Source organism: Rhinolophus sinicus, chromosome 15, assembly GCF_057876585.1.
Source record: "Rhinolophus sinicus isolate RSI-liver-muscle chromosome 15, RSI-T2T, whole genome shotgun sequence".
Taxonomy (NCBI): Eukaryota; Metazoa; Chordata; class Mammalia; order Chiroptera; family Rhinolophidae; genus Rhinolophus; species Rhinolophus sinicus.
In genome coordinates this window covers 65,040,080-65,063,887 of record NC_142515.1, presented here as the reverse complement: position 1 = coordinate 65,063,887, position 23,808 = coordinate 65,040,080, and the positions used below count along the sequence as shown (strand labels likewise).

The following is a 23,808-nucleotide window of genomic DNA, read 5'->3' as shown; positions in this document are numbered from 1 at the left end:
GGTAGGGGTTGCAGGCAGGGCGAAATAGGTGAAGAGGATTAAAAGGTACAAACTTCCAGTTATAAAATAAATAAGTCATGGAGATGTAATGTACAGCATAGGGAATATAGTCAATAATATTGTAATAACCGTATGATGACAGATGATAACCAGACTTATTGTGGGGACATTTCATAAGGTATATATATATTGCATCACTATAATGCTTCATACATGGGATAATGTATGTCAACTACATGTCAATTAAAAAATGAAGACATTAAAATTAAAATTTCAATGGCAGGGCTAAACCCAGCTGAGGAGAGAGTTAGTGAATAGAAAGAGAATACTGAAGAACTCACCCAGAGTGCAGCACACAGAAAGAGACAGAAAACATAGCAGAAGAGAGAATGAACGTTATCCCAGAGGGAGAATGAAGAGAATGGGGGAGAGGCAATTTTAGGAAATAATGGGTGATAATTTTCCAAAAGTGAAGAAAGGCATGGGCCCTCAAATTCAAAAACTGAAAAAGCACACCTAAATCCCAAGCAGAAATGGGATAAACAAAAACAAAAGCGCAACTAGCCACATCACAGATCAAAAAAGTTCCAGTTGAAATCCATGGGGAGGCTGCCATCCAAGCCTCTGTGACATGGCTCCTCCATGTTTCCCTGCGGGAATACAGGATCCCTGAGGGCAGGATTCTTTCTAGTACATAATACACTGTTAGTATCTCCTTGATGCATAAACAAATGAAAGAATAAATGTGTGCCATATATTTATAGTCACGTGAAAGTAATTTTTAAGCGGAAACAAAATAACAAATTCAAGTGACCATGGGTAAGGCATTTCTCTTTGCATCTGTTTCTTCATTTGTGTAAAATAAAGGGGTCATATTGATGATATCAGACATAAAAGCCACCTAACAACTATCGCAGGATATTTTAACAATAGTATTATTTCTTGAAATCTCTGCATTAGGAAAACAAATTTGGGTGTTTTTGTATTTTCAAGAGGGTTACTGACAGAAAATTTGAAAAATTATTTGCCTCCTACTTTGTTTAATTCACATAAGCCAACTGTACTTATTGAAAAAAAATCTGCATATAAGTGGACCTGCGCAGTTCAAACCAGTGTTGTTTAAAGGTCAACTGTATTAGGTTTTTATGATTTTAAAGGGAGTAATTTATCTAGCAGAGAAAAGAAAATAATTATTAAGAGTTGTAAAAATATGGTGACTGTGCCTCAAAATACTATTATCACTTGAACAATTGTGAGGCCATCTTTTCAGAAGATGTCAAGTAAAGATGAGTACAGTATTAGCTGCCAACATTCAAAGAAAATACCACTTTCATTTTCCATGAAGCTTATTGGTTAAATGTAAGATAATCACTGAATTACCGTGTTTCCCTGAAAATAAGACCTAGCCGGACCATCAGCTCTAATGCGTCTTTTGGAGCAAAAATTAATATAAGAGCTGGTCTTGTTTTAATGTAAGACAGAGTGTAATATAATATAATATAATATAATATAATATAATATAATATAATATAATATAATATAATATAATACCAGGTCTTATATTAATTTTTGGTCCAAAAGACACATTAGAGCTGATGGTCCGGCTAGGTTTCCCCATTATTTTCGGGAAAACACAGTACCTTTTAAATTTTTCCTCTTCAAGGGATACAGTAATGTGAATTGATTCTTTCAATATCCATACCAATTAATTGTAAATTTAAGGTTATGGAGCAAAAGTTTAAAAATGGAATTTCCAGGCAACCTTACAATTTGGGTTTCAGACATTAGGTAGCATGAATCCAACGCCCTCACACTCAAAGCTTTGATCTAGAGATGAGACATTGGGGATTTGAAAAGCAGAGGGCAGAGCGTTCAAGTGGCTTGTCCAGATTATGGCAAAGTGATGTGGTTCTAGAGCCAGCAGCTTCCTCCTAACTCAGCAAAGTCTACAGCAGCAATGGCAGCTTTGCCAACCATGGTACAGATAAGTGACTTTTCTTCACCAAAAGTGGCAATAGCAACATTCTGATTTGTCAGCTCCTAATCTCAGCAGAGCAGTCCAGGGGTGCTGGGAGTTAGCTGTTCCTGGAAACTTAGGCCTGCTCCTAACCCTTCCAACTACTTTGTAAGCAACTACTTACTTCCCTGTATTAAATCCCTCTCCTTCAACTCACTGGAAATGATGCTGTTATTTACAGTGGACCCTGGAACCCTGTTAATAACACGGTAAAATGGACATCATTCTGACATGGAAAGTAATTTACAAATACTGTCAAATGAAATACGTATTTCTAAACACTAATTTGATGGCCAGATACAAAGTTGTCTTTTAGACTTTTATAGTTTTTTGAATTTATTTATTTATTTTGTTTCACTTACAGTTGACATTCAATATTACATTAGTTTCAAGTGTACAGCCTAGTAGTTAGACATGTATATAATTTATACACTGATCCCCCTGATTAGTCTAGTACCCACCTGGCACTATACATAGTTGTTGAAACATTACTGACTATATTCTCTATGCTGTACTTTACATCCCTGTGACTATTTTGTAACTAACAATTTGTATTTCTTTTTTTTTAATTAAATTTATTGGGGTGACACTGGTTAGCAAAATTATATAGTTTTCAAGTGTACAATTCTATAATACATCATCTATATATTGCACTGTGTGTTCACCACCCAAAGTCAGTTCTCCTTGTATCACCATGTATTTGACCCCCTTTATCTTCTTCTCCCCTTCTTCCCCCCTTACCCTCTGGTAACCACTAAACTGTTGTCTGTGTCTATGAGTTTTTGTTTGTTTCTTTGTCTTGTTCTTTTGTTGCTTTCAGTTTTATATCCCACATGAGTGAAGTCATATGGTTCTCGATTTTTTCTGTCTGACTTATTTCACTTAGCATAATAATCTCAAGATCCATCCCTGTTGTTTCAAATGGCAGTATTTCATCTCTTCTTACGGCCAAGTAATATTCCATTATGTATATGTACCACATCTTCTTTATCCAATCATTTATCAAAGGACACTTCGATTGTTTTCATGTCTTGGCCACGGTGCATAATGCTGCAATGAACACAGGAGTACATATATTGTTACAGATAAATGTTTTCAGATTTTTCTGGTATACACCCAGAAGAGAAATTGCTAGGTCATATGGTAATTCTATACTTAACACGTTGCGTACGGATCACGAGAATCTTTGTTTTTTTCTGAGCCATGCGTTAAGGACGGATAACAAGAATTCTCGTTTTTACTGTTGACTCTTTTTACTTTGCATATTTTATTGAATTACTTGTAGAATAATTATTTATAGAATAATTTATAGAATAATTTATTTGTAGAATCTATTATTTATAGAAAAATAATAAATGACATAGAAGCATTTACGCTTTAAAGAGAAGAATACATTTTAAAGTAGTTTCTTTTAAAAACATGCCAAACAGAGGGGTATGAGGGATTTAAACCCCGCCGTACGCAACGTGTTCATTTTTTTAGGAACTTCCAGACTGTCTTCCATAGTGGCTGTACCAGTTTACATTCCCACCAACAGTGTGTGAGGGTTACTTTTTCTACACAGCCTCTCCAACACTTGTTATTATTTGTCTTGTTAATAGTCATTCTAGCAGGTGTGAGGTGGTATCTCATTGTGGTTTTGATTTGCATTTCCCTAATAGCTAGTGAAGCTGAGCATTTTTTCATAGATCTGTTGGCTGTTGGTATGTCTTCTTGGGAGAGTGTCTGGTCAGGTCCTCTGCCCATTTTTTAATCGACTGTTAGTTTTTTTGTTGTTAAGCTATGTGAATTCTTAATATATTTTGGAGATTAGCCCTTTATCAGAGGTGTTGTTCCCGAATATCTTCTCCCATTCAGTTGGTTGCTTCTTTGTTTTGTTGATGGTTTCTTTTGCTGTGCAGAAGCTTTCTAGTTTGATTTAGTCCCACTCATTTGTTTTCGCTTTTACTTCCCTTGCCTTTGAGATCAAATTCATAAAATCCTCTCTGAACCCAAGGTCCATTAGTTTAGTACCTATGCTTTTTTCTGCACAATTTATTGCTTCAGATCTTATGTTTAGGTCTTGGATCCATTTTGAGTTAATGTTGGTACATGGTGACAAGATAGCAGTCTAGCTTCATTGTTTTGCATGTGGCTTTCCAATTTTCCCAGCACCATTTACTCAAGAACCTTTGTTTTCTCCATTGTATGTTTATGTCAAAAATTATCTGCCCATATATATATATGTGGGTTTATTTCTAGGCTCTCAATTCTATTCCACTGGCCTCTGTATCTGTTGTTTTGCCAATACCATGCTGTTTTGATTATTGGTGCTTTGTAGTAGTATAAATTGAAATCAGGCAGTGTGATACTTTCAGTCTTGTTCTATTTTCTCAGGATTGCTGTGGCTATTTGGGATCTTTTGTGATTCCACATAAATTTGATGATTTTTTTGTTCTATTGCTTTAAAAATTGCCATTGGGATTTTGATGGGGATTGAATTAAATCTGTATATACCTTTGGGTAATATGGCCATTTTAACTGGGTTGATTCTTCCAACCCATGAATACAGAATGTCTTTACATTTCTTTATGTCTTCTTCAATTTCCTTTAGTAATGTCTTATAGATTTCAGTGTACAGGTCCTTCACATACTTTAAGTTTATTCCTAGGTATTTAATTCTTTTTGTTGCAATTGCAAAAGGAACTGTTTTGTTTTTTTCTATTTCTTTTTTCTGAAATTTCATTGTTAGTATATAGGAAAGCAATGAATTTCTGTACATTGAAATTGTATCCTGCACCTTTACTGTATTTGTTTGTTTCTAACAGTTTTTTGGTGGAGTCTTTGTTGTTTTCTTTATAAAGAATCATGTCATCTGCAAAAAGTGACAATTTAACTTCTTCATTCCCCAATTGGACGCCTTTCATTTCTCTTTCTTGCCTGATTGCTCTGGTGAGGATTTCCAACACTATATTGGTAACAGTGGTGAGAGGGGACAGCCCTGTATTTCTTGTTCCTGATCTTAGAGGAAAAGCTTCCATTTTGTCACCATTAAGTACGATAGTAGCTGAGGATTTGTCGTATATAGCCTTTATTATGTCAACTTTTTAAAATACACAGTAATAATCCTATTTAAATGCACAGCAGGATGTTTTAAAATTGGCCTACAGATAAGCAAAGACATTAAATAATGGGGAAAGGAGACAGAAAAATAAAACACAGGAAACTTTTAAATGGTAAAATTATTTGTATGAAAAAGAGAAGTGGGAATGAAATGAAGAAAAATCTCAGGATAATCAAATGGAAATGTATTCAATATACTATAATTGTACTGAAATCGGAAAAAAAGAAGTCTACAAAGATACCAAAGATATCCACCACTTTGTATCTTGTCAGTTTAATATTTAAATCAATTTTAGAAGGTCTATTTGGATCTTATGATCAAACGTTGATTAGATCCATGGAAGATGTAAAAAAAGATCCAAATGGAACTTCAAGATATAAAAACTACACTATGTCTGATATGGAAAATATACTAAATGGAATTAAAGGCAGATTAGACATTGCAAAACAAAAGATTAATAAACTTATAAGCATAGCAATTAGAATTATCGAAACTAAAACACAGAAAGAAAAATTAAAATTTAAAAAATTAAAAATACAACTTCAAGCCATTTGATGTGCATAATGGAATCCCCAAAAAAGTGAGGGACAGAAAAAAATGTTTGAAAATATTCCAAATTCAATGAAAACTGTAAACCCACAGATATACAAAGTTCAACAAACCCCAGACATAAGAAATTAAGACAGAAAGAAAAAAAAAAAGAAAGCTGAAACAAGTCACTATCAGTAGACTCATACTACAAGAAATGTTCAATGAAGTTCCTTAATACAGAAGAAAAATCACAGATGAAATGGATTTACTGGATCTACTCAAAAAGATCAAGAACACCAAAAATGATAATTGCATGGGTAAAACAGATATTTTCTTATTTTAATCTCTTTGAAAAGTGTTTTAAAATAATAACTTTGTACTCTTGGGTTTATCACATATATACAAAAAAAATGTATGACAACAATAGCATAAAGACCAGGAGGGGAGAAATGAGAGTATACTATTGTAAGGTTCTTATAGCATGCTTGAAGTAGTATAATACCACTTGACAGTAGACTGTGAAATATTAAAGATGTATACTATAAATCCTAAAAAAATAAAACAAAATAAAAAATAAAGAGTTATAGCAAATAAAAACAAAAAGAAAACAATTAAATCTTAAAAGTATTCAATTTTTTAAAAGGTACAAAATGTCTGAAAAGGGGAACAAAGAACAGATGGGTCCAATAGAAAAGTATAGGAAGACTTAACCTAACCATATCAATAATCTCATTAGATATAAATGGTCTGAACATTTAAATAAAGAGGAAAGATTGTCAGACTGGATATAAAAGACCCAATCATATGTTGCTTACATGGAGAGCACTTCAAAGTCACAAATAGGTTACAAGTAGAAAGATGGAAAAGGTGATACCATACTAATCCTAATCAAAAGAAAGCTGGAGTACCTGGATTACTACCAAAGTAGACTTCAGAACAAAGAATATCATCATCAGGAATAAAGATAATCATTTCATAATAATAAGGGGGTTAATTTACCAAGTCTAAACAATCCTAAATGTTTATGAACAGCTTATAACAGAGCAAGCATCGAATACATGTTCCAAAATTGGTATAACTGTAAGGAGAAAGAGACAAATCCACAGTTAGAGTCAGCAATTTTATTACCACTCTTGCAACTAAGAGACCAACTAGACTGCAAGAATATAGACTTGAAAAAGACTATCAACTTGACCTGACTGACATTTACAAAACATTCCATCCAAAATAGTGAAATACATTTTCTTCTTAAATGCCCACAGAACATTCACCAGAGACCAAATTCTGAAACAAGCTTTGATACATTTTAAAGGATTCAAAGTTTTAAAGGATTTAAAGTTATCCAAAATATGTTTTCAGACCAAAATGGAATTAAATTAGAAATCAGTAAGAACAAGATGTCTGGAAAGTCCCAAAATTTTGGAAATTAAATAACACACTTAAAAATAACCCATGGATCAAAGAAATCAGAGGGAAATTACAGAGTATTCTGAACTGAATAAAATTCAACATAGCAGAATTTGCAAAAGGCCATGAAAACAGAACTTGGGAAATTTATAATCACTAAACACCTATGTTAGAAAATAAGAAAGTTCTCAAATAAATAACTTTGGCTTCTCCCTTAAGAAGCTAGAAAAAGAACAGCAAGTTAAACTCAAAGGAAACATAATAATAGAGAACAATCTATGAAACCAAAAGAATTCTTTGGGATCAATAAAACTGATAGAACTCTGGCAAGAGGGTCAGGAAAAAAAAAGAAAGAAGACACAAATTAAGAGTACCAAGAATGAAAGTCATCACTACAGATTCTAAAGACATTAAAAGTGTAAGTGCTATAGGAAGAATGTTTGTGACCCCCAGAATTCATATTCATATGCTGAAATCCTAATGCCCAATGTGATGGTATTAAGAAGTGGAGCCTTTGGGAGGTGACTGGGTTCTCATAGGGCAGAGCCCCAGAAATGTATTAATGTCTTTATAAAAGAGGCCCCAGAGATAATAACTCACCCCTTCTGCCCTGTGAGGCTACAATGAGATGTCTGTAGCCCAGAAGTGGGGTCACACCTGATCATACTGGCACTCTGATCAGGGACTTCCGGCTTCCAGAACTGTGAGAAATAAATTTCTATTGTTTGTAATTTATCCAGTCTGAGGTATTTTGTTATAGCAGCATAGGCAGACTAAGACAACAAGAGAACATTATAAACAATTTTATGCCAATAAATTCAACAATGAAATCAACGAATTCTATGAAAGACACAAATTATCAAAGTTTATTCAAAAAGTAACAGATAATCTGAATAACCTTATATTAATTGTTGACCCTGAGAATAATATACCTGCCAAGAAGGACTCCTTGCAGTTAATCAGGCCCAAACTCACAACCAGTCTAGCAGTTATTGTTTACAGGACTCTCACACACATGGTAGGTATTGCAGGGAAAAGCCACAGACTGGGCCACCAAGCCTCCAGCACGGGGCTCCTATCTCTGAGTTGACCCTTATAAGAGAGCAACTAGGACTGAAATTTGACCAATAGGACTGAGACTTTCCCTGTCCAACCAGAGCTGTGCAGCTTCAACAACAAATCAGAGCAGCTCCATTTCTGACCACTCAGGATAGTGCTATTTGAACCAATAAAACTGTGAGGAATTGGAGTCCTCATTTGCATAGAAATGGACCAATCAAGGACCAGAGGCAGGAATTTCTCTCTATATAAGTCATCCTCCCCTGTGTTCTGGTAGAGCACACTTTCAGTTTCCATTAAAGACTGTGTTTCCCTGGCTGGAGCAGCAACATTGCCAGAGTGATATCAGACAGAGCAGTCTCACTACACTAGAGCTGTAATACCAGATCTGTAACACTGGGCGTCGTCTTGCCTGGGCCACTTCACTTGGGACACCTCACCTGAGGTGTTTTACAGTCATGCTGTTCCACAGCTGTGCTGAATCATACACAAAAATCAATTTTATTTCTGTGTACTAGCCATGAACAATAGGAAATTAACATTTAAAAGACAATATTTACAACGGCATCAAAAATACAAAATACTTAGGCATAAATCTGGCAAAAGATATGTAAAACCTATACAATGAAATATATGAAACATTTCTGAGAGAAATTAAATAAGACTTAAAGAGGAGACATAGTTTACAAGGTTCAATACTGCAATAAAATGTCAGTTCTCCCTGAAATTGAACTATGGATTCTCTAATTCCAACAAAAATCCCGGAAGACTTTTTTGTGTGTAAAAACTGGCAATCTTATTCTTAAACTCATATGGAAATGCAAAAAAAAACAAACAACAAAAACAAAACAAAACCCTAAAATAGGCAAAACTAAAAAAAAAAGAACACTATCTGATTTTCCAGATGTATTACAAAGCTTGAGTGTTCACAACGGTGAGATATTGGTGTAAAGATAAGCAAATAGATCAATGCAACTGAAAAGCGAGTCCAGAAATAAGCACACACACACGGGCAACTAATTAAAGGTAATGCAATGGAGTCTAACTCACACAATATACAAAACTAACTCAAAGTAGATCTTATACATGTAAAGCCCAAACTATAAAACTTCTAGAAGAAACCATAGGAGATATTATTTGCAACACTGGGTTAGGCAAAGAATTCTAATAGAACACCAAAAGTATGATGCATAAAAGAAAAAAAATAAGTAAATTTGATTTCACCAAAATTTAAAACTGGTCTTTGAATGACACTGGCAGGCACATGTAAAGACAATCCAGACATTGAGAGAGAGATACTTGCAAAGCATGTATCCGATAAAAAACTTGTACTTAGACTATACAGAGAATGCTCACAACTCAGCAATAAGAAAATAAAAGACCAAATTTTTTTCAAATGGACAAGATTTAAATAGACACTTTAACAAAAATATATGGGTAAAAAGCACATGAAAAGATGCTTAACATAATTACTCACGAGGAAAATGCAAATTAAAACCTCAAGAAGATACTAGCATATACCTATTAGATAGCTAAAATTGAAGAGACTGACCAAACCAAGTGCTGGTGGGGATGAGGGTGTAGAATTGAAACTGTTATACTTGTGGGAGGAATATAAAATGGTACAATCACTTTGAAAAACAGTTTGGCAGTTTCTTAACAAGTTAAACATAATCTACCATATGGTTCCATTCCTAGGTATTATACCACGGGAAAGGAATGTATGTTCATACAAGGGTTTACGAATGTTCACAGCTATTTATTCACAATAACCCCAAACTGGAAACAATCCAAATATCCATCAACAGGAGAATGGATAAACAAATTGTAGTATGTCCAAACAATGGACACCACTCAGCAAGAAAAGGAGTGAACTACTGATACACACAGCTTAGATGACTCTCAAAAGAACTAAGCTGTGAAGTGCTAGACAAAAAAAAGAGTACAAAATGTATGATTCCATCCACCTAAAACTCTGAAAGTACATTAATACTCTATAGTGGAAGAAAGCAGATCAATGGTTGCTTGAAAAAGAGGTGGGAGAGGAGTGGAAGGGAGGAATAACCAAGGGGCAGGAGGAAACTTTTGGGCATGATGGATGCATTCATAATCGTGATTGTGAAGCGTTACGTGTGTGTACATAGGTGTGCATACACACAGATGTCATAACTTGCCAAAATGTACACTTCAAATACAGAGGGTGCTAAAAAAAATGTATACACATTTTAAGAAAGGAAAAAACTATTAAAATTGTAATACTCAATATATACCAATAACAAAAGATGAATACAAGTCACGTTTGACTTCTGCAATTACAAGAGGTGCTCAAAGTGGTTACCATCAATGTCCAGACACTTCTGATTACCGCAAAGTACTGTTTGAGCAATGTTGACCATCTCTTAAAATGTTTATACATTTTTTTGGTACCCCAGTATGTACTGTTTATTGCATGTTAATTATACCTCAACACAGCTATTTTAAAACAAAATGTGATCTTGAAAAACATAAAGGGACCTATGAACCACAGGACAAAGAGTAAACCCAGATAAGAAATTAATTAAAAGAATTGAAAGAAGATTGAAAGGCTCTAAAATCCCCCACAAGAACCAAAGAAACGCCCCAACACTAGTAAAACTAGTAAGACATTAACCAATAACTCCTTAAACTGTAAGAAAAAAAGAAAACAGTCTCAAAAAAACCCTATAAAGAATACATTTCTTTTAAAAGAATGCAACTAACCACCACATCAGGTTTCTAAATGCAGACCAAAGTCTGGACAGCAATGAATCAATACTTAGAAGGAGCTAAAGGAAAAAAAAATCCTATTTTAAGAAACATTCACCCAGCAAAAATCCCTTAATGGATTATAAAACATCCCTCTTACTTCCACAGTGGTCCCCACACCACCAAAACTGAATTCATTCATTTCTTCATCAATGGTATTAACTACTGTGTAAAAGTCATTCACTCTTCTTAGAACTGTAGAAATGGGCTTGTGCCATGAGTGCTATAGATAGAATCATGCATCTGATCCTAACAGGTAAAACAGTGTCATTGTTAAGGGTTGGATGATTTGATTCTGGGTAAACTGCAATGCTCCTGTCTTCTCACAAGATTCAGAAGAAATAAAATGGTTACTGATGTAATGAATTGTCTCCTGTTACCCCAGAGATTGTGATGTAAATTTCCCTTTGCTGTTCGGAGAACAGTGGATGGGACGGAAGGAGGAAGGGGTGCCTCAACATAGCTTCTTCTTCCCTCCACTCCTCCTCCCCAAGCACATGAAGATCAGAAATTGTATCAAAGGATTTTGTTTTGAATTCACTGGGCCAGAGAAACTGGATAAAGGAAAATAGGCTCCACTGCACAAAAATTCCCCTTCCAAACTAATCCTAATACTACATTTCAGATGCTTAGAAACCTACAACCACATTTAGTGCTGGAACCTTCAAGCTCCTACCTCAGTTGTTCTTCCATTACCTGCTGCCTCAACTTGGTACCAGGATTCCCTGAACTGGGAATTGGGTGTTCGAATTATTCTTCACACTAAGTGGGACAGGATGGGTTCCTCGTGACAACACGAATCAAAATCCCAATTTCATGCATACAGCTGGTTAATACTTAAGAACCAAATCAAATAGATTAATATTTATTGAATACTCACCTCCAACAAATCTGCAGCAGGATTTTATATCAAAAAGAATCTCTCTTGTTGGTCTAAAATGTTGAGTCATCTTCCTTTCTCTGTTCCAAACAAGTATTACAACTTCCTCACATACATTCTAAGAAATTCCTGCCATCTGGTGTCCAAGTTCAACACTACAATAAATAGGAACTAGCAGCCTCAACTTGGTATAAATTAGGGACAGGGTATTTAAAAATCCATCTGGGCTAAGAAGGATTACAAAAAAAGACTCCTAACTTAAATGACTCTTAAGTGAAGACTATTAAATGCAAATTGATAGAATATAGGAAAGATATTCTAGGGTATTCTCCCATCCCCTAGAAGTTGAGGAAAAACTAAAATACTGAACATACTACATCCAGAAACCATCTATCCCACCACCACCCAAGTCAGCATTTGAACCAGTATTGTTATACTTCTCCTAAGAGCACAGCAAAATAGAAAGGGTGCAGACTGACAACTCAAACAACTGAAGAAAATAAAACACACACTAAGAATACAGAAACCTCTTAATTTATATGGTACCTTTACATTTTCCATAGTCCATGTACGAGGTATGATCAAAAACTATGGTGAATGCTTAAATTAAAAAAATATATATATTACAGTAAAAGACACATTGCCATTAATCCCCCTCAAAATATTCCCCCTCGCTTTGAACACACTTATCCTATTGTTCTTGCCACTTTCTGAAGCAGTTCTGGAAGTTCTCTTTCATGAGTGTCTTTAGTTGCGCTGCCATGGCTGCCTCAATGTCCTGAGTCATTTTGACTTTGGGGAAGAGCCAGAAGTCACATGGTACCAGATCTAGTGAATAAGGTGGATGAAGACACACCATAATGTTTTTATTTGACAGAAATTGCTGTACCAGAAGTGATGTGAGACACGCAGCCATCCGTTGCAATCACAAAATACGGTGAATGCTGTTGCTGAGTGCCATCCAATGGAAAGGCAGGAATCTTCAATATGGGAAGCCACTCATTGAACCTTAGTAACAGTGTGTGACAAGTTTCAATTTGTTTGATGTGAGTTACGGTTGAGAGAAGTTGTGTTTTAAAGTGTGCCGTAAATTATCCTCCATCGTGACAATGCTACATGTCACACATCGATTCTGGTATGGCAATTTATGTCAAATAAAAACATTATGGTGTGTCCTCATCCACCTTATTCAGGGGATCTGGTACCGTGCGACTTCTGGCTCTTTCCCAAAGTCAAAATGATCAAGAAAGGTAAACGTTTTGAATCAATTCAGGACATTAGGGCAGCCGCGACACACAACTAAAGACACTCACAAAAGAGGACTTCCAGAATTGCTTCAGAAAGTGGTAAGAACGATGGGATAAGTGTGTTCAAAGCCGGAGGAGTGTTATGAAGGGGATTAATGGCAGTGTGTCTTTTATTGTAATAAGTTTTTTTTATTTAAACATTCACTGTATTGTTTGATCACACCTCATACTTTAAGAGCTATGATATAAATTTGTTCTGCTTAATTCTTTATGAAATAGTAGAAACAATGGTATCCCATAAACTATAATGATTTCACTTTAAACAAGACTTACTGATTCTTGACTTAACAAAAAATTTTTTAGAGTCTTGGGCAAAGATTAAGTTTAACTATAAAAGAGGAATGCTACGAGAACAAATGTTTGTAAAATATGTTGCAAAGGCAAGGAAGGAAGGAGTCAGCCCTGATTCTCCCCTGCCCCCCACCCCCAATATGCACTCAGCAAGCCCACTAGATTGATAAACTAAGTACCTCCCCACTACCCCATCCTAAACGAGCTCACTACCACCTTTTCTAGGCCAGGGATCAGCAAACTTATATAGACATTTGGCCAAATCTGGCCTGTCACCTGTCTTTGTAAATAAAATTTTATTGGAACACAGTTATGTCCCTTCATTTATATATTGTCTTTGGCTGTTTTCATGCTACAATGGCAGAGTTGAGGAGATGTAACTATCTAGCCTACAAAGTTTAAAATATTTATTATCTGACCCTTTACAGAAAAAGTTTGCCAAACTTGGCCTAAGAAGGCTATTAAATAATCTCTCACTAGTCTCCCTACCACCCATTCAATTCATTCTCCAAACTGCAACCTGAGTGAAAGTTTTAAGAACACAAATCTGATAATTCATTTTTCTGCAAAGATAATCCCAAACTCCTGAAGGTACTGTATTTTGCCGTGTATAATGCGTTCCTATGTATAATGTGCACTCACGCTTTTGGCCCAAATTTTCAGGGAAAAAATATTTTGTTTTAATTTTTTAATTTAAAATTTTATTTGTTTACCTTTAAATACTTGTTTTTTGTATTATAAAGGAATTTTAGCATTTTTTTAACATATTATGGTACCACAATTTTTATGTAACAAATAATTACAAAACACAAGAATAGATACAAAGTACAAGAAATTGTATGAACCGGTAACAAATTTATGATATTTACGTATCATAGAAAGCCAAGAACTCTTTGTCATTGCAGGTTTGTCATAAGTGCAACAAAACTGATTATCGTATTCCAGTGTATTATTTTGTATACAGATATCGTTATTGATTTCTAGAGTTACATTTTTAACTCATAAGCATAAATAAATAAAAGACTGAAAAATATTTATATAGATATGGAATTAGTACTACCCATGAATAATGAGCATCCTTATTTTTCCCTATAAATTTGGGCCAAAAAGTGCACATTATACACAGCAAAATATGGTAACTCCTTTTACCATTCCCCATCTTGCCACTATCCAAGTCAAACTTTATGTTCCATTTCTTATACTTTATATTTTAATCCCTTAAATTTATCTTGCTCTACCCTTGGGCTTTCGGCATGTACTATTTCCCCCAACTGGGACACTCTTCCGTTTTCCCAGCTAACTCCAGGTCACTGCTCAGGTTCTCCCTGTAAATGTTGTTTTCTCCAAGACGCCATTCCTGACTCCCTGGGCTGGGATTAGATGGTCCCAAGCTTTCTACATCACCTTATTAAACTCTAATGCATAATTAATTCATTGCCAGGCCAAATGAAGAGCCACGCGAGGACAGAGATAGGCTCTGTGATGTTAACCATACCCTTGCAACAAGCAGAGACTAGTATGTACAAGGTGTTCATACTTTTTTGTTCAAATAAATTTATCCTTTGCATCATGGTCTAACAATCCAAAGAACATTTTCTCAGTGAATTATCAGAAATAATCAGGTAGATTTAACCAATGAAGATAAATGTCATGTATAACCATGGCAGAATAAATTGATAGCAAAATCTGAAAACCTACAAAATTTACAAAAAGACAAATTCTGAGCACATCACATGATTTTTAGTATATGGTAGGTAATATACTTTATATATGGTAGTATACGGTAATATACTAGAAGAAAACCTTGATCTTCAGAATTATCATTCTAGACCATATTTAATGAAAACCACAAAAGTAAGAAACTAAAAGGAATATTACCTGTTCTTCTCTCTCCTTTTCTTTGGTCTTAATTCTGTAGACTCTGGCGGAGGTGGCATCCTGGGATGGAATGGCCGAGAGCTGATGCAGTGGTATGCTCATCACAGCCTCCTGTCTGCTCGTCTTCTTCACAGAAGACAGTCTGCAGTGGTAGAGTCATTTTGGGCCATGGACTTACAGCTGAGAAAGAAGACAAGACAAGACATAACTGAGCTAAAACATTTCAAATTTTCAACAGTTAAATTAGCATTTTATATTTATATTTAAATAAGTTGCAATGTCTGGCATAAATACTTGGTCTTCAAAAATAATAGGTGAATGCCTATGGGGGAAATTGTAACATTTTTTTCTTGTAGTAAGAAGATGGGAGCACCTGAAAGAGGTTGGTGGATCAGGTACACATATAATCAGATACTAATTGTGCATTGACTACTTAGATTTTAAACACAGCAGTATCATCCTTTGTTATAAGAATATTTATGAAGTTAAATGTTTTTTCTTGAATAAGCAAGCATTCATCCTGACATAAGGAGCGATCTTTCCTTAACTGCTGCCCTTGAATCCGTACAATAAGAATAAAGATTAAGGAGTCTAAAATAAATTTAAATATCTATTATCCATGTGTAACCTTCCAAAAGTCTAGACTGGCTACACCAGTTGTTGGCAAACTTCTCCGGTAAAGGGTCAGATAGTAAATATTTTAGGCATCGTGGCTCTAAAGAGTGCACCAAAAAAAGTTATTAGAACTGACAGATGAATTCAATAAAAGTAGCAAGGAACAAAATTAAAACTCAGAAACTGGCTGTTCTTTTACACACCAATAATGAACTATCAGAAAGAGAAATTAAGAAAACTATCCCATTTACAATTGCTTCAAAAAGAGAATAAAATACCTAGGAATAAATTTAACCAAGGAGATACTTAACCAAGGAGGTAAGACATTTAAGAAATAAAGAAGAAACAAATAAATGGAAGCATATACCATGTTCATGGATAGAAAGAATTAACATTGTTAAAATGACGATACTACCCAAATCAAGCTATAGATTCAATGCAATCTCTATCAAAATACCAATGGCATTTTTCACAGAACTAGAATCCTAAAATTTATATGGAAATATAAAAGCCCCCAAAGATAAAACAATCTTGAGAAAGAAGAACAAAGCTGAAGGCATCACTGATGCTATCTGATATCAAATTATACCACAAGGCTATAGTATCAAAACAGCATGGTACTGGCATAAAAAAAGACATACACATCAACGGAGCAGAAATAAAGCCCAGAAATAAACCCAAGCTTATACAGTCAATTAATCTATGACAAAGGAGGCAAGAATACACAGTGGAGTAAAGACAGTTTCTTTACAAATAGTATTGGTAAAACTGGACAGATTCGTGCAAGAAAATGAAATTGGGCCACCTTCTTACACCATATACCAAAAACAAAAACAAAAAAACCCCACGAAAAACAAAAACTCAAAATGGATTAAAGAGTTAAATGTAAGATGCAAAAACATACTCATAAAACCCCTAGAAGAAAATATAGGTTATAAACTCTCTGACATTGCTCGTAGTAATATTTTTTTTCGGATACATCTCCTTGGGCAAGAAAAACAAAACAAAAATAAACAAATGGAATTACATCAAACTAAAAACTTTTTGCACAGCAAAGGAAACCATCAATAAAACGAAAGACAACCCACTGAATGGAAGAAGATATTCACCAATGACACATCTGGTAAGGGGTTAATATACAAAATATATAAGGAACTCATATAACTTAACATGAAAAGATGAACAATCTGATTTAAAAATGGGCAGAGGATGTGAATAGACATTTCTCCAAAGAGGACATCTTCTCCAAAGATGGCCAGTAGACATATGAAAAGATGCTCAACATCACTAATCATCAGGGAAATGTAAATTAAAACCACAATGAGATACCACCTCACACCTGTCATTATGGCGATCATCAATAAATCAACAAACCAGTGCTGGTGTGGATGTGGAGAAAAGAGAACCCTTGTGCACTGTGGGTGGGATTGCAAATTGGAGAAGCCACTATGGAAAACAGTATGGAGGTTCCTCAAAAAATTAAAAATAGAACTACCTTGTGACCCAGCAAGTCCACCTCTGGGTATTTATCCGAAGAAATCCAAAACATTAATTCAAAAAGATATATGCACCCCTAAGTTCAGCAGTATTATTCACAATAGCCAAGATATGGAAGCAACCTAAGTGCCCATCAATATATGACTAGTTAAAGAATATGTGTTACATATATACAATGGAATATTACTTGGCCATAAAAAAGAATGAAATCTTACCATTTGCAGCTACATGGATGGACTTAGAGGGTACTATGTTACGGGAGATAAGACAGAAAAAGACAAATACATAAGATTTCACTTATATGTGGAATCTAACAAGCAAAATAAATGAACAAACAAAACAGAACCAAAGTCATAGATACAGAGAACAAACTGATGGTTACCAGATGGGAGGAGGTTGAGGGACAGGGTGAAAAAGGTGAAGGGATTTAAGAAGTACAAATTGGCAGTTATAAAACAGTCATGGGCATGTAAAGTACATGATAAGGAATATATTCAGTAATATTGCAATAACTATGTATGGTGCCAAGGAGGTACTAGACTTTTCAGGGAAGTCACTTTGTAAGTTACATAAATGTCTAAACAGTATGTTTACATCTGAAACTAATATAATATTAAATGTCAACTATAATTTAAAAATAAAAATAAAATAATACTGTTTTTAAAAGTCTAGTCTTATAATGGGGGTAACCATTGATAACCAACAAAACAGGAAAATACAGTAGGTGATCTTAGTGTCTAAATAGTACAATAAATAAAATGTTCAAGTTTGGATGTTATACATCACCTACCCTATTTCAAAGCCCTTGATGATGACAAAATGGACCACTGTTTCCAATAAACGGTCTATTTGTGTTCACATTACATAAGACAAGAGGCACTTACTGCTATGCTAATTTGTCTTACACTCTCCAGGAGGTCATAATAGTCAGTGGTGAGCAGTTTTTCACCAGTAATGCATTAAAGTCCTCTGTCGCAGATGACAAAAATCCATCTGTCCTCTTGGAATACTTGGTCCCACCACATATCATGTCAATAACTGCCTTTGTTGCTTCTTGCATAATCATCATTATTACATCACTGCTACATGTCAATGACAAGCCTGGGGAGGACTATTTACGCCACATAAAAACAAATGTGAGAGGGTTTTTAATTTTTCTGCAGCTTTGAAATACTTCCCTCCTTACAGTCATTTAGGCTACTCTTCTGATATGCACCCTGATCTCCAATAGACCTGAAAGTTTTCCTGAAGCAATCCCTCTCCTATGCGAGATATATTTAGGATAAAAATAATGTGAAGGTTCACATGAAAAGCATAAATCAAATGTTACTCATACAACTTTCTTTGCATACTTTCCAAATATCATCTTTAATTAAGAGCACTAGTTAAACCTCTGCACTTGCCTGGCAATCCAGGCATGAGGTCTTCAATTCCACTAATGCTAACTTGCAAAATGTAACAACTAATATGAACATCCATAGCAAGAAGAACTGAACTGACAAAGCTGGTCGTTAAGTTTATGGAAATGGATACCCCATTTTCATGGATCAGAAGACTTACAATAGTTAAGATGGCAACTATCCCAAATTGATCTACAGATACAGAAATCCCTATCAAAAACTCAGTTTACTTCTTCATAGAAATTAAAGAAGTTAATCCTAAAATTCAGATAGAAATTCAACAGATCTAAAATATCCAAAACAATCTTGAAAAAGAAGAAAGTTGGAGAATTCACACTTACCAATTTCAAAACTTACTATTAACACAAAGGAATAGTAATCAAGATAGTGTGGCACTGGAATAAGGATAGATATATAGATCAATGGAACAGAATTTAGAGTCAAGAAATAAACTGTCTATGGTTAACTGATTTTTCAGCACGGTACCAAGACCATTCAATGGGGAAAGAACACTCTTTTCAATTATGGCTGTAATTAAAACAGAAAGTGTAGGCAAGGATGTGGAGAAATTGAAACCCTCATACACCACTGGTGGGAATGTACACAGCTGCTTTGGACAAGTCTGGCTTTTCCTCAAAATGTTAAATAGAGAGTTACTTTATGACTCAGTAATTTCACTTTTACATATACACACACCCAAGAAATGAAAGTATATGCCCACATAAAACATATACACGGATGTTCATAGCCAAAAGCAGAAATACAAATGTGCATAAAGTAATGAACAGATAAATGTGTTATCTATACAATGATATGTCATTCAGCAGTAAAAAGGAACGAAGTACAAACACATGCTACCACATGGATGAACTTTGGAAACATACTATGTAACAGAAGGATGACATGCTGTGTGATAGCGTTTGTATGAAATGTCCAGAACAGGCAAATCTCCAGAAACACAAAAATTAATGACTGCCAAGGGTTAGCGATAGAGGTGGGGTGGCTAAAAGTATCTCTTTTTAGGGTAATGAAAATGTTCTTAAGATTTATTATGGTGATGATTACACAGCTCTTACGTATACTAAAAACCACCGAACTGTCCACTTTAAATGAGTGGATTATAATGGATGTGAATTATATCTCAATAAAGCTGTTTTTAAAAAGTATATGGAAATAATTGATATGGATTAAGATAAATTTTATTTTTGCTTTGTGCTATCCCTAATGTTATTTATCTGGAAAAAATAGAGATGGCCACTGTTACCCTATCACTCTTCCAGTTTTGAGAAAGGTTAGGAGTGCAAAATCAGCAATCAGAAACTAAGTATTGACTATTAAATACTAACTATGCAAACTGATAAATTTCAGTGACTGTGTTTCTTCATCTCTACAACAGAAAGGTAAGACCCTCTCCTCATTCCCAAGGTCACTGCAGTGGCCCCACGGGCCTGTGCGCATGTGCACAAGCAGAAGGGCGTCTGTGCCTGCCCTGCCAGGCGCCTGCGGCGACTCCTGTCCCAGCCTCAGAGGCCCGTTTGTTTGCCTTGTCTTTCCAGTACTATTTTCTGTCTTCCTACGTCTCTGTCTGACACTGTGGTCATACAAGTGGGACCTCAATGCTTTCTGGCCTTTACTTAGAGCCTCTAGCAGCATGACTGAGGGGAACCAGGCTGATAATGGTATCTCTGTAAGGCATAGGAAGGCCCGGACCCTAAGCCGACCAGCGGGGCTTCACAGTCACGCTGTTCTATGTGCTTTCCAGATGGCCAAGACAAATGAAGGATTCTGCCCACTCCAACAATGCTGGGGACAAACAGAGACCACAAAGCAGCAGCCAGGAGACAAAGATGCCAGTCGCAGCCTCCCTGAGGGACAGTCACCCCAGGTCTGCATGCCTCCCTGTACCCTTGCTCACAGGGTGCCAGGCTCCAGCAGTGCCCTGCACCTCCCTATTGTGAGCTGTTGAATCTTGACACCCCGACTGGCACTCAGAATAAATAACTTTAAGTCAAGCCTGTTTCTAAGAGAAACAGGTTTCATGTGAAAAATGAGAAGCCTGTGCACAGCAGTTAGCAGACACAGAAGGAAAGAAAGCAGCAGGACTGAGGCCAGTTCTAATATACAACACTGAATGATGGTGGCCGGCTTTAAAGCAGCGACTATGGAGGAAGGAGAGGGACTATCTGCAAAGGAGGACTGACATCACCCAGGCAGGGGTCTAAACCACACCCTGGTTTCTAGCTGTGCACTGACAAGACCGCAGTGCAAGGACGGGGGCTAAGGTGGGGCTGCCACAGATAGGCACACTGAGCTTGACATGCCTGTGGCGTGGTCGTCGGTGGTCTCGGAGTGGAACTTGCAGCAGGGGAAAACTACCTTGAGTTACATCCCTCGGCCAGTAAGACACAATGAGTGAACAGAACCCTAATTGCAGGAGAGATAAGCAAGCCCAGGGAAAGTTTCTAAAGTCACGCTTGTGCATTTAGTTAAAAGAGCTAACTATAGTTAACTTTTTCCTCATTGTCATAGTGAAAAACACACCCCTGCATGGAGATTTAAGATGCTAATGAGACGTGCAATATACGAAGCAGCATGTAGGTACACTGCACTGGCATGGTGTAGGACCCACCTCAACATACTCTGGGGAGGGAAAAAGGAAAGAGGAAGAGGTGGCCCCCAACCTCAAGAGCGCATAAAACCGCTGTGCCTGTAAACCTTGGGGAGCCACATCCATTCTTCTCTGGAGTGCACCCTCTCAGTGCATCAAGCTTTCACTTTAATAAACCTTTCTCTCTGCAAAACTGTTTCACCCAACTCTCTTGATTTCTATCCTGAGAGAGGCAAGGACCCCTGTGCCAGTAACATCTCAAAACCCAAAATATGCACAGAGTGCGCACTGGACTCACAAGCACACCGGGACCTGAACACCCAGAAATAGATTCAGCTTTCCAGGGAAAACCTGCAGGATGAGTCATTTATGTCATTAGGTGCTATAAACAAATGATAATACACAATTTTAAAACTTTTTAGAAAACAGCAATGAGGATCCCTAACTTTAAAAAACAAAACACACCTCACTGAACCAAAATTTAACATTACACTCACACTCTTGGATACATTCTAATTAAACTAAAAAGCAAAATAAGCATGTTACCACTGCTATTATTTAATATACGGATTTTTCTGCTGTGATAAGGCTTAAAAAGAGAACTTATAGTACAATGGAAGAGCTAAAAGTCCAAAGGAATTTTCTAAGAACTACTGGAATCAGTTAAAAACAAACATCTGTATAAAGTCAGTAATGTATTCTAGTGTAAGAAAAAAGTACATAAACTATGAAACAGAATTAAGGAAACCTCATTTAAAATGAAGTTGGGAGGCCAGCAAGGGGAGCCCTCATGCACTACCACTCTATGTGAGTTACAGGCCTCAATAGGGAAGAATTTTCTTTGCCCAGCAACAAGCCCAGCCAATGAGAAACACTGCACCCTCTCATTCCTCCAATACTTTCCTTCAAAACAACCCCTCCCAACCGCCTCCTTTTTCTCTACAAAGTAACATTCCTCTCCTTTTCTTGTGGGACTTGCCTGAGGTTTTCCTAAAGCTTCCTTGTCCCTAATTGCAATTCTTTGCTATTCCTAAATAAACCCCTTTTGCTGGTAAAACAACTGGCTGTTTTATTTTTAAGGTCAACAAAACATATTAATTTCACCAACATTCCTGTATGCCAACAAAACAAAAAGCAAAAAATAATTAGAGATAAATGATGTAAAAGCTACTCAAGAAATTTTAATGAAAAACATTCAGTGATTTTCGAGTATGTCTGAATACTATAATAAGATGTTTTCTCCAAAATAAAGCATATATTCAAAGTAATTATAATCAAAGTCTAGGCAAGATTTTTTTACATCACAAAATGATTCGAAAATTATACATAAGAATGAGATGATCAAATAAAAATGTTGGGGAAGAAGCTATAGGTAGATGAGTCCTATGAAAAAACATTACAAAGCAATGATTATTATTAAACAGGAAGGTATAATTACAAGACAAAAAAGACAGTCCAGAAACTGACTGAATTGTATAGCATATTATAACCAACAGAAGAAGCAACACAAAATTGTAAGAAAGGGACAAGTTACTCAATAAATGGTGTTGGGATAACTGGTTAACAATTTGGAGGGAAAATAACTATTAAGACTCACACTTCATTCATCAGAATAAACTCTGATGGATATAAAAGTTAAATATAAAACAATAACAAGATACAATTGCAAATTAATATATTAAGGAACTAAAGGGAAACTGACTTAGAGCCTAGAATTAACAGGGAAAAAAAATCACAAAAGAAAAAGGGTTGTAGATACAGTTCTGTAATTAAAAGCAAAAATAAACGAACAGGCAAAAAAGATTGGAAAATATTTGTAGCACATAGGACAGAAAGTTAGTATCTTATTTATGTAAGTTAAGACAAATAGCTTTTAAAAAACATTAAAATCCCAACAGATAAATGGGCAGGGCTTAGGAACAGCCACTTCACAAATGAGGACATAGTATGGATCCTCACTTAACACATTTTAATAATCAAGGAAAGGCAACAGTTCAGGGAACAATTTTTTTCCTTTACATAAAATTTTAAATTTTATAAAATTCTACAAAAATATGGCAAAATCTATCATTGACCAATATGTACTGAGGCTGTGTTCTCACGATCTTCTTATGGTAGCATCATACACTCAGAATGCCCACCAGGGAAACCTATGCGCAACAGCACTCAGAAACTGTGGAAGAGCTTACCTTTGGGAAGCTTAGCCTGAGAAAATACATATTCAAAAATCTACAAGCTCCCAGATTTTCAATATAACATTATTTACAACAACAACAACAAAAAAAACAAAAGAGAAAGTACCCATAATTTCCCCAAATAGGGGAAGAGGAGCTAAGTAAACTCTAGTGTTAGTACAATCAAAGGAATCTTAGGTGGGCACTAGACACAAGGGAAGCATGGGTGTGATAAAAAGCAGGTGATAAAATTATAC

General features: G+C 35.7%; 1 protein-coding gene across 11 annotated transcripts in view; it reads right to left on the bottom strand.

Annotated features, from left to right (window-relative positions):
* Positions 1-23,808, bottom strand: part of MARCHF8 (membrane associated ring-CH-type finger 8) — a 134,136-nt gene that overhangs the window by 69,278 nt on the left and 41,050 nt on the right. For all 11 annotated transcript variants that reach the window (XM_088792142.1, XM_074337293.2, XM_088792149.1 and 8 more), the window contains exon 2: positions 15,258-15,437. In XM_088792142.1, coding sequence (XP_088648268.1) covers positions 15,258-15,359 — 102 coding nt within the window. In that variant the 5' untranslated portion in view covers positions 15,360-15,437. The remainder of the gene's footprint in view (positions 1-15,257; positions 15,438-23,808) is intronic.